The 11,979-nt window shown below is 32.7% G+C and overlaps 1 protein-coding gene across 1 annotated transcript; it reads right to left on the reverse strand.

Moving 5' to 3' along the window:
* Positions 1–3,093: 3,093 nt before the first annotated feature.
* On the reverse strand, positions 3,094–11,318 carry LOC148609326 (transcription initiation factor TFIID subunit 8-like). The gene is made up of 6 exons (XM_088596297.1): positions 11,039–11,318; positions 9,786–9,884; positions 9,428–9,490; positions 6,415–6,539; positions 3,993–4,140; positions 3,094–3,320 (listed from the first exon to the last, which is right to left on the reverse strand). Exons 1-6 carry the CDS (start codon positions 11,175–11,177, stop codon positions 3,103–3,105), a joined length of 792 nt encoding a protein of 263 aa, XP_088452423.1. The 5' UTR covers positions 11,178–11,318; the 3' UTR covers positions 3,094–3,102.
* Positions 11,319–11,979: the final 661 nt, after the last annotated feature.

The raw sequence follows: 11,979 nt of genomic DNA on the forward strand, positions 1-11,979 counted from the left end.
ACCTAATGTGTGGTATATAAACTAGAGGTTCTAGATAGCCTGAATCTCTCACCTGGTCAAAATAGTCTTCTGTTGTTTGGGATAACACTAGGAACACAAATTTTCCCCCGCTTTCTAGTATCATTGTAGATCGCAAGATAAATTAGTCCGAATTTCCTCTGACCCTGCAACCCTCCTCTTCTTTATTTGGATATTGATATCCAATATATCAATATCCAAATAAAGAAGAGGAGGGTTGCAGGGTCTGAGGAAATTCAGACTAAAGATAAGTGTCCACTGATGTCAAAGGTCGCAGTAGTTTCACTTTTGGTCCAAGTGATTGTAGAAACATGGAGTTTGGATGTAAAAATCCTTGTTTTGGTTTAAATAGATGTATTTGATGGTGATACCTGTATTTAAATATTGCAGAGCAGTAAATAGTGAAATATTCTATTTTAATTTGAAAAAAAAATGAGTTGAAGCAATTTAAGGCACCCCCTAATCTGGGATCACCCTTTTCTTGTTTATTTACAAGTCAGGCTGCATATTTGATAGTTGGAGCAAGCCCCTGTGAAAGAAAAAAAAAAAAATTTTTACGGAATGGACCCACTTTGACACCCCCCTATTACCTTAAAATGCTATAAGCTGTGTACACTCTGTTAAAATACTCGTTACACAGAATTTAATAAGAAGCAAAGGTGTAGAAGCATTAGGCTATGAATATTGAAATATCAACAAATTGTTTATAGCATAGTAAAATATATTGATATAAGGAAAAAGAATGTTTTGTGGCAATAGTTCATTAAAATGCCATCATAATTATGCCACAATTATACGTCATTTAATAAAAACTGCTGAGAATTTTTCTTCTCTTTTTTTTTTTTTTATTTCAGACATACGAATGGGGTTATCTTGTTCAGGATTCACTTATAAAGTAAACCTTTTACGAATCTTAATATTGATAAAACTACCCAACAGAATTTCATAAAACTTGGTATGTAGCAAGGACACCATTTGTTGTGTGTATTATCAGGAAATTTTGGGTCTTTAATTTTTATGGGAATTATGTTTCATATTTCCTTATATCCATCTGTAATATTTTTTTTTGTCAAAGTGTCCTCAGCAACTATAAATCTCAGCTGCAGTGTGACACAAGTCTAGTCATCAATTTGTCTAGCTTGTTCTTGGTAGGCTATACATTGCTAAGGTTGAACAGGAAATGGAAGTTGTATATTACTGCTAGCATAGTTATCTTGTTATTTCTATATCCGTTACATATTGTTAGTGTATGCACTTTGTAAAATGCAGAAAAATTGAAAAGCAGTTGTCAGAAAGAGCCTGTTTTTGTTCCATCATAAATACCTCAAAATTTTTTTTATTAGTGTTGTGATTTCTACTGTATGTGAATCAATATATCCATCTATATGTATGTCCACAATGTACAACTGAGATTTAAACATGATCAGAATTTAGAGGAAATTTAAAGGAATATTATGTATCAAAGTTAGATATGCATGAAGGAAGGTAATAATTGTTGAATGCCTGAAGGGGAGAAAATCAAACTGGTGTTTTTTTGCATGTACTTATCCAAAAAGCACAACTTCTCCTAAAAATCTTTAATTGCAGGATGCTTGCATGGTGAGAAAATCCACACAAAGGATTTAATATATTGAATCTTCTTTGAAGTGTAACTCCTCCTGTACTACTCAATGGTTTTGGTGAAACTTTATAGGAAGGGTTTGCATCATAAAGGAAGACAATAAAATGTATTGTAGGATGCATCCAATGAGCAATAATCCACCTTGTTGATGATAGCCTCTCTGAACTTGATTGGTATTTCTAGTCATCACCAGAGTTTAACCACTGGGGTTGTTCCTCATACATAAACATTATTCTTATATCTTCCCTTTGATAACATCAAACATTTTTCAGTAATGTTGTATATTATATAAGTTCCATCTACACGTCTACTGTATTATATATCTTCTCTGTATTATTAAAATCATTAACTTTTATATGACTATTTGTACCATGTTTCTTTGAATCCCTATACCTGATTTAACTGGAAGAGTTATGGACACAAATCCCAATGACATATAACAGTTTTCCTTTGTTAGTCTGGTAAATAGAAAGGTAGAGTGGAACTTACTCCAGCAATGCTAGAGGTAGTCTGATAAGCTGTTTCCTGACTTGGTGCCATCCTAATGTTCAGGTATGGAGAAGAGTGGAAATGGGACTGGGAAGAAAAAGGGTTTTACTGTTTGTAAATCAGACAATCTGCTAAACCTTCTAACCAAATAACTCCAATGACTGCTTTCTCTAATTTAAGCAAAATTATTGGATAAAAATAGCAATAAGCAGTTAATTTTAATGCTTCAGATGCTTAAAGATCAGGTACATGCCTTTTTTTTTAGATAGAAAAATTGCAAATGTCTAAATTATTGCTGCCAAGTTTTTATAACTCTGCTTTAAATTCACTATTCACTGAATCAGAATTCCTAACTGGTGTTGGTGTGTTTCTGTATATTATCTTCAGTATCTATCACCATTTTTCTTTGTCCTTATATATTATATGATGTGTGTACTACAGTATTGTATTAATGCAATTTGAAAACTACATGTAAATGTAATTTTAATGGGCCAATTTAACTAAATTGGTAGAAATTCATCCAGCATGATCTTCCAACAAACAAACTGCCTCACATTTTTACTTTATAAAAATATCAATTTCTGGGTTTTTATACCAGCAGCAATCTTAGTTTAATACCAGTAATTACCTTGTCTTTCCATCTGTTTTTTTTTTCATGGAATTTGTACCTTGTTTGCAAAAACACCTTAAATATTCTGCAGAATTTTGATCAATTTTATATGAAGGCTTATTGGTATCATTGGTAAATGTTTATGAAGCGCAATGATTTTGCTGGATGCATTGAAAGGGATGTAATCAAACTTAAAGGTTTTAAATGTTTAAAAGTAGGGATATTACTCTGTCACCAGATGTCCTTGTCTAGTGTGAACTATGTACTATTTTCACAGCAAGTGCAACATCATTTTTACATGTATTAATAGATTTGCTCAAGTTTAGGTTCATATTAAATATTAAAATACACAACATAAAAGGTACTATTTTAATCTTTTCTTTGCTTTTGCTATTTTCATAGGTCTAAGATATGGATTGTCAATATAAATGGCTGGTGTATCTCCTTCTGGTTCTAGACCCTCTGGATCTCTTTTACGTTTCTTTACTTTAGATGGTTCTGGAGGTTCCTGAGAATCTAAATCTTGGTCTTTTGGAAGCAGTGCATTTAAATATGGCAATGGTGTTGGTTTCACTGCAATTACTGAAAAAAAAAAGACTATTCATAGTATTCATTGGCTTATTGTGAGAATGGTAATAAGTAAAGTTCCATATAATAGTCAAACAAGGTGGCACATGAGGGCTTCCAAATTATAACTAATTTGCATGTTCAAATAACATATAAAAGGATTAAAATAAAAGCAAATTTAACTTTTATAATCAATTGTAGCACTTTCTATGTGTAAATATCTATGAGTTATCTCCCTTTGTAACATTGTCCTCTTAATGCGTTCTTTGTAAAATTATCTCAGTATTGGTCTAAAGATGATAGAACAGAAATAACAAGTCAAACTAAGCAAAAATCTGCAATAATTAATGTGCATTTTCCAAAAGGCTTTTCTTCTAAAGCAAAATCCTTTAGTAAAGAATGAACACAAACTATTAATCTGATATAAGTTATCTCCCTTACTCAAGGTATTCTTAGTAAAAATTATATCCGAAGAAAAAGTGCATACATCAGAAAACTTTAAATATCTAAATATGGAAATTTTTCTTAAATATATACAAAAAAGACAATAATAAGAAATAAATTCCTACCATGTGCCACACAATTTTTAATATTATATCAAAAGGTACTTGAAAGCTTATTACCCACAAGCCTTCCAGGTAAAATTAAATAAGTCCAAATAGAACCAAACATGCACACTCAACTTACATGGATATGTTGTAGAGTCATCCCTAAATAATGATTGTGTTTCACCAGTTTTAGCTATGAACCTTGTCAATGCCCTCTCTACATCCCGTTTCTGTGATGCTGCCTTCTCTCTGATCATCTGATATTCACTTACTGGAGCTTTCTTTGTCTAAAAATATTGTCATATTTAGACAATAAATAAGTCAATAACAATTTATAATAGCATAATTAATTAGAAAGAGTTAATAACCAAAATATTATCACAAGTGCTAAAGAACAGCAAGAATTAACAAGTAAGCGGAACTTTTTCCACACACAAGTTAAATCTTCAAGCATTCTTGGCACAAGTAATCATATTTTGTTATTCACAATAACCACTTTATTATCCTTCTTATTATATAGATTTTCTTCTTAATTTATCGATATTTTCAACATGAATTTTACCTTCTGTGATCAAGGAATTCATATCAAAGTTGCTCAAAGTTGTGACGGTTTGTTGGGAGAAAGTGAAATTACTGAACTTATTTCATTGTGAGCTATCGAAATTTATTACACTGGGAACATTCAAAACACTGCTATCTATATAATAACATAATTTATTCTTCACAATATTTACCCCTGTCTATACACTATAGCCAGGGAATGAAAACAGTATAATATACACAGGAAGAGAACACATGGAGGCCAAGACACCAGTCCTTTCCTTCAAACTTCTCAACAACTAGCCCAAAACAAGTCTGTTTGTAAAGTGAAAGTAAATAGATAGTTGATTGAGATGTTCAAAGAAAAAGCAAATTTGGGACTTTTTCCCTATAACTTCAATCCAAAATACACAGAAGAAGAGACTGAGGCACAACATGTAAACTAATGTCAGAAAACACTGATGAACAATGATATTTGCAGCTAGAAGACTAGTATTTCTGAGGAAAATCCAATGGATACTTCTGAAGATTGTGTTGCAGGCAAAAAACTGAATATTTCTCTTTTATCATTTAAGCAATCATAAGCTTGACAAGATAGCAAATTTTTGGAGATCAGAAAAATAGGACCACAGAAATATTTATGGAATATTCTTTGGTTTACATATTAATATGCAGTACTTGTATCAGTACCAAACTGACTTAGTGATGTCACGAGCTAATCAGAAGCTATCAGTAGGAATCACTTAAGTCTGTGTATGTTCAACACTATCGATTCCATCAGATAGAAGAGTTTTGCAAGATGCTATTAACATATATCGCAAAGATTTTGAATTTTACATAGCCTTAAGCATCTTACAAAAGCACATTTTGCATAAAGGGTTATTTATTTTTGTTTACGTGGGTATGATTTTTCATAAGAGCCTGACTTAATGCAAAGGTGGTCTTTCCCTTTAAATTCTTGCTGACAAACTGAACACTTACAATATTCAATTATAGTAACTTATTCTACTTAATTATTGCTAGTACAGAAAATGGAATTAAAGTATTACGCTTATCTTACTTTCTTATTAGACAAAATGCCCATGTACATGTATATTAAGATACTATTATATTTTGATGCAATTAAATACTCTTGTGCATAACCCTTACCATGTGGGAACTCTATATATATGGTCATGGGCTGTTTTCTGATTTTTGGGTTGTGGCAGTTTTATTTTTAGCTTTGGAAACCACAATTTGATTTCATATGCAAGAAGAGTGAATGTGCTTTAAAATGAGGCTATCTTATACCGAGTTTAACCAAAAATATGGACTTGACAGCTGAACAAGAGGTGATGAGTTTAGAAGGCCACAAAAGGTGACTTTTTAGGGCTCAATTCTCTGCCTCTATCAACAGCAGAATTGATCCATAGTGATTCCTTTCACCTAGTTTCTATAGAATAATGATGTCTCTCACCACTCCCACGATGTCAACCCCATATACTAACCACTTTCAGTTTAAGGGCAATCTGAACCCAAAAATTGCAAAAATTCGTAATTTTTTTCTCATGAGTGACCCCTCTGGAGACCCCTGACCTTCCACTAACAACAGTAATGAACAATTTTAGGCTTAAATGACCATCTGAGGGAACAAGCTTTGGAAAAAATGTACTTTGGATGACACTGTCTTACCCCTGGTGAGCACCACTTTAGAGAAACATGACAAAAATTGCCAAAAATGACCATTTTCAGGCAACAGACCCATTTTCCTGCATATGCCCAACCACTCACTCTCCCACCCTATCCACCCCACACTGTGATCACCTACCTTTAACTTATTTAATTCAAGCATATAATTTGCATAAGTTTACAAAATATTAAAATCTAGACATTTTTTTCGAACAAATCAGCATGGTAAGTGTTAAGTACCACTTCTCCCTGTTCAAACTCAATTCACGCAATCACTCCTAGAAGGAAGAAGTAACTTCCCTTTTCATTGAATCTTAGATTATTCTCTAAAATCATATTCTAAGTATACTTACAGAAGTTTTGATATAAGTGTGAGGATCTGGGAAAGGTGGTAAATATTCAGGTATGAATGGTGGATGATCCTTCTTATCACCAGTCTGCAACATCTTTATGTTTGGTGATTGTGCACCATGAGATGCTGAAAAAAAATGATAATAACACAAAACAGTTAATCATGTTCATGAGATCATTTTATTTGCTTGGGCTGGCAAGTCTGAAAATTTGAAGATAAATAATCTGAAAAGAGATTACCTATGATAGTCTACTTACTACTACAGCTTGTGTGACCTTAATCCCTTATATTTTCCATTTTACTGAATTTAACAAAACACCAGTCATTACATCTACATGTACATATATTGGGCCTCCTACCTAATATACTTAAGTAGCTGTCTTTGTAAGAATCATGTAAAATCTGAAAAATGTGATACACCACAAAAAAGGCTACACATTTTTATTGATGTAATGAAGCTGTTTTATGGGTTTATATTATGAAATGTGCAATTATTCATTCCAATCTGTATGTTCTAAGGAGATAATCAACATGAAAATCCAACAGATTCTACTGTATATGAGTGTCATTTACAGAGTTGTTTCCCTTAATTTTGAATAACATAAATTTTTTCTCCTAAGAACACAGGTTATATGAAAAATCGAATGTTAATTTCTGTTTACTATGGCAATTCAAACAAAACATCAAAAATAAAAATATATAGTCTTTTCAGCTATTTAGCTGGAGTACTTCTTAATATCTAAATGTTAGAAATAAAGCTGTAAACTAAAATATCAATTTTAATTCAAATTTTTTAAAAGGGAAACAAAATTCTGCAGCAGGAAAAAAAGATGCAGTAATTTGTATTTTTTGTTACCCAAAACCATTTCTGCACAAACATCCTGACAGTTTGGCACATAGCTGCACACAACAAAATTATACATTATACCTTGTATACTGCAGAAAGACATGAAATTCAAAATTGAAAAAAAGTTCTTTTATTCTAATAGACATACATGCTCCAGTACTGAAATCAAAATATTAAGTCATAAACCATTTACACATAAAGTTTAGACATTTGAAAAATGCAGAATGCAGAGTTACTGACCAAAGGTACATGAAACTTTGGCTCCTTGTCATATGACTTTCAAGATTAACAAGTCTCATTGACATTATATTGTGTCATTGTGCATGTGCATGTCACTGTTTTTTATCTAGGCATTTGCACAAACACCTTGTTTTATCAGACATTTTATGATACATGTATATTTCACTAAATCCTGCAGACATGTTTTTATTGATACATGTTTTTTTGTTTGAGTAAACAAGATGTGTTCATCCCTATGCCCTGTTATCCCATCAGACCTGAGGGGGCATTAGCCTGCTATACATTTGTTGAAAAAGTCAACTCAGATTATCATGTTTATCTTATGGGTTGCTTCTATATTCATTATTCTACTATAATTGAGGAAAAAATAACAAAAAAGCAACTGGACCCCTATGTTCTATTTTTAGCTACGACAGCCATGTTTTCCATATTTCAAATATTTTAAAAAATCAGTTTGTGCAGGATACCATAAGGAACAACCATGCCAAATTTTCATTCCAATTAGTCAAGGAGTTTCGAAAGAGAAGATGTTTGAAACAAGAGGCTCCCTGAATCGCCCACTTGGTTGAATTTTGCCTTTCAAAGGCAATAAATTTAACAAGCAGTTGTCCAACAATTTTGACTCAAGAAGTCTTTGGTAGGGCTTTTCAAAAGGATCATTTCAACAATTGAAAGTTTCTTTAAAGTTATCATAGTTTTCAAGATATTGACTGAAAACTGTTAAAAAAGGTCATTTTCCCCTTTAAAGACAATAACTCCTACAAAGAGTCATCTGACAACTTTTATCCCTGAAGACTTTTTTAGCCCTAATAATAAGGATCATTTCAGCTATTGAAAAAATTTGGCTAAACCTAATAGTTTTGGAGATATATGTGAAAAACTACAGTCTGACCGCTATGTTCTATTTTTAGTGACGACTGCCATGTCTTTTTGACAGATCAAAAATCCCCACATCAGTTCTATGCAGGATACCCCAAGGAACATTTATACCAAGTTTGGTTTTAATTGGTTCAGTAGTGTCAGAGGAGCAGATTTTTGAAAGAAATAACACTAAAAATAACAAAAATCGTTTAAAAAGGGCAATAACTCTAACATGACTTCATGGATTAAAACCAAAATTTGACCCGAGGTAGATCTCATCATGCTGAACACTTTTACTCTGTCAGAATTAAGCTGAACCTGACGATTTTGGAGATATATATGTGAAAAACTACTGTCTGACCCCCCCCCCCACCCCCATGTTCTATTTTTAGAAACAGCAGCCATGTTTTTTGAAGAATCAAAAATCCCCACATCAGTTCTATGCAGGATACCCCAAGGAACATTTGTCATTTGTACCATGTTTGGTTCTAATCAGTCTAGTAGTTTCAGAGGAGAGGAGTTTTGTATAATTGTTAACGAAGACGACGACAGACAACGGACACCAAGTGATGGCAATAGCTCACATGGCCAAAGGCCATGTGAGCTAAAAAGCTTATGACAACAGACGATGACGGACAACAGAAGCAAAATGATGACAACAGCTTACACAGTCTTAAAGCCAGGTGAGCTAAAAGGCGAGCCATCTTTCGAGGTAGATACATGTATAGCTTGTTGTATTTTGTCCTATGTGTTATAGAGTTTGTATTCTGTATCTCAAGATCACAAGAGTTAAAACTGAATTCAACAAATTTTTATAGTTCATTTTATATTGTTCCTAGCACTGTCCCAAGCCAGGAAACTGTAAGCCAGTTGAAGTCTTTATTTATTTTGGGGTCTTTTATAGCTTGCTAATGGTATGGGTTTTGCACATCATTAAAGACTGTCTGGTGACTTGCAGAAGTTTAATTGTTCATTGCTTGGTTTTTGGTGGATGACAGTCTCATTGGCAATTATACAACATCTCCTATTTTTTATATTTCACAGGTAGGTAACTAAACTGACTTACGAGGTAAAAACACAGTCTTGTTTGGCCTTCTTGCATGTGCAGGTAATGCATGAATATTTTGCCCTGTGGAAAAATGTAAAAGTGTTTTAATAAAAATTTATTTCATGAGGACTGCAATGCATGAAATTTAAATACATGTACAATTTTCTAGAAGTTGAAGACGTGATTCACTTCAAACACTTGTTTTCTTTCAGCTAAATTTATATGAAGATATAGTATAACATGTACTGGTACTACTTAAGTGGACAAGTATCACATTCCTATTAAATCCTTTACAAATGACAAATTCTTAAAATCTTTGAATCCACAATATAGTCTAACATGTACCATCTGAATATTTTTTCATATTAAACTTTACCCATTTCTATAAGTGCCATTACAACATCAGTCATTAGGCCTTCTGTTCTTCCAGCCAATTCTGCAAAAGCACGGGTGCTTCTACCAAGCTCCATTAAAACTGCAAAATGACCCAAAAAACTTATACGAGTAACATAGAAAACTGGTAAGAAATATCTACAATGTATCTTAAGTACTTTATACTGCAACTGTTCTAATTGAATAGTCAAAATGCATTAACCATATAATATCAAGTGATATATGGTCACTGACTGAATACATGTATAACTTTTAACTTTTTGTTGTAGAGTAATAAATGTTACATTGTTTTGAAGTAGTCAGGATATTGTATACTTCAAATAAAAATGTTATTTTCCTCGCTTGAAACATACCGTAATTTTTCCTTCAAATTTGTGTTGCAGTATAAAACAATAACAGTGACGTGACAAAAACTTGATATATATATGAATTCAGCTCAAACCAGTGAAAATGTGCATGTTCCTATAATTCTAAGAATCATCCACATCAGTTTAATGTTGTCAGTGCACTGTTAATGTCTATTTCTGGTACCATAGAAGAACAATCAATTGTACGGTATAATACAGATGATAAAAAAAAATAAATAAATAAAACAAAAACAAATCTGCAACATTTGCTTGCAAATAACCAACATTGAATGAAATACATTTGTATACATATTAACTTAAGGACAAATCCTACTATTACTACTGCACATATTGTTTTGGAACATAATTACTTTGTAATGTACATGTATCTACATGTACGACGTTAACAAGATTCAAGGGAACTTAGTCAACATCATGGTGGGATATTCAATCAAAATAGTAAGTATTAAGGGAATAAAGCTCACTCTTAAATGTATAGAAATTTATGTCAAGGCAAAATCTATTAATGCTTTAGAAATGTAAATGAAATATTACAAACAAGACTTAAAAGGGTTAATGTTTCTTAAAGCAATGGACTGATTGATTGATTGTTCAGGTTTAACGCCCCAGCAGCAATATTTCAGCTATATTCAGGCGATCTAAAGCAATGGAAAGGTGGGCTGCATTAATCCCTTCTGAGATTCATTGTTGGAATTTTTTTTACCACGAATTTAGTTTTGATCATGGTCAAAACAAAAAAAATATCTCGAGCACTGAATAACAAAAGGGATTAGAGCAGCCAACCCTTCAATTTTGGGCAAGCAGATGCACTGAGCCTGTTACCTCCATAAAAAGTAAATGTTTCTAATACCAAATATGAGCAACTTACAACTCTGTAACATTTCTGTTAATGTTTCAATGGCAGATTCTTCTACAGCCTGGAATCCAATCTCCGAGCACAGCGCACTTGCAGCAACTTTCAGGGCTTTACGAGAAGAAGCTGCGTGTTGGTCAGATTCTAATGCCATCCTTAAAAATAAGATGCACAATCTTTATGTGCTATATTTAAGGATATCAGGTCCTGCTATGCTAAACATTAAGGAAATAATGTATGTTCACATTTCGCGTGTTTGTTTACATTTCGGAAGTTCGGTAATTTTAATGCCATCCGAGAGTATCGAACAAATGCAATGCCAATTCGCTCCAAATCCAATTCGTTCAATGTCAATTCATCCCAGATTTGGTCATGTTCCAAGTGGGTATTAAAAGTCGTTCCAAGTTGAACGCATTTGAATGTAGAAATAATAGAAAATTGCAGACTGGTGTTATCTCCTTTTCATTTAAAGTTGAAAATTGTCAGAAATTTTATAATTAACTGAAAAATTATTCTGAATCCAACAACAAATTTACAGGCGGTGAAATCAATGATGGAGATTGAATTTTTTTATTGACAACATATGTCTTTACAGTTAATTAAGATTGCATATTGGTGTCAGTATGCAATCCAATGGGCACCAATGGTACATCTCTCCTTGTTGATACTTGAGAAAGATTAATCTAAAATCCATTCCATAAAAAAATGCAAGTTGACAGTCATTTAATCAGTTCATCTTAGCAGCTAACTGACATTCCAGCATCAGACCAGTAGTTGTGTTCCCATTCCATAATCGCATGCGGTGTTGCATGAGAACCACGGTACATCATGAGTCGTACAAGAAGGACACAACTCTTGTCATGCTACAAACTGCTTTAAATATAGTGTTTTAATTTGTATGTAATAAAGACCCTATGAGGGAATCAATGTTCATACCAAAAACAAAATGCTATCTT

Source organism: Perna viridis, chromosome 8, assembly GCF_037379345.1.
Source record: "Perna viridis isolate PV_CMFRI_1.1 ecotype Kerala chromosome 8, ASM3737934v1, whole genome shotgun sequence".
Taxonomy (NCBI): domain Eukaryota; kingdom Metazoa; phylum Mollusca; class Bivalvia; order Mytilida; family Mytilidae; genus Perna; species Perna viridis.

What these genes read in the sequence shown, in the direction of transcription:
- LOC148609326 (XM_088596297.1), bottom strand. Translation starts at nt 11,177, where the DNA reads ATGGCATTAGAATCTGACCAACACGCAGCTTCTTCTCGTAAAGCCCTG. An exon ending in ACACTTATATCAAAACTTCT is followed by an intron (nt 4,141 to 6,414) that starts GTAAGTATACTT and finishes CAATATTTTTAG; the next exon opens with ACAAAGAAAGCTCCAGTAAG. An exon ending in TGACTCTACAACATATCCAT is followed by an intron (nt 3,321 to 3,992) that starts GTAAGTTGAGTG and finishes TTTTTTTTTCAG; the next exon opens with TAATTGCAGTGAAACCAACA.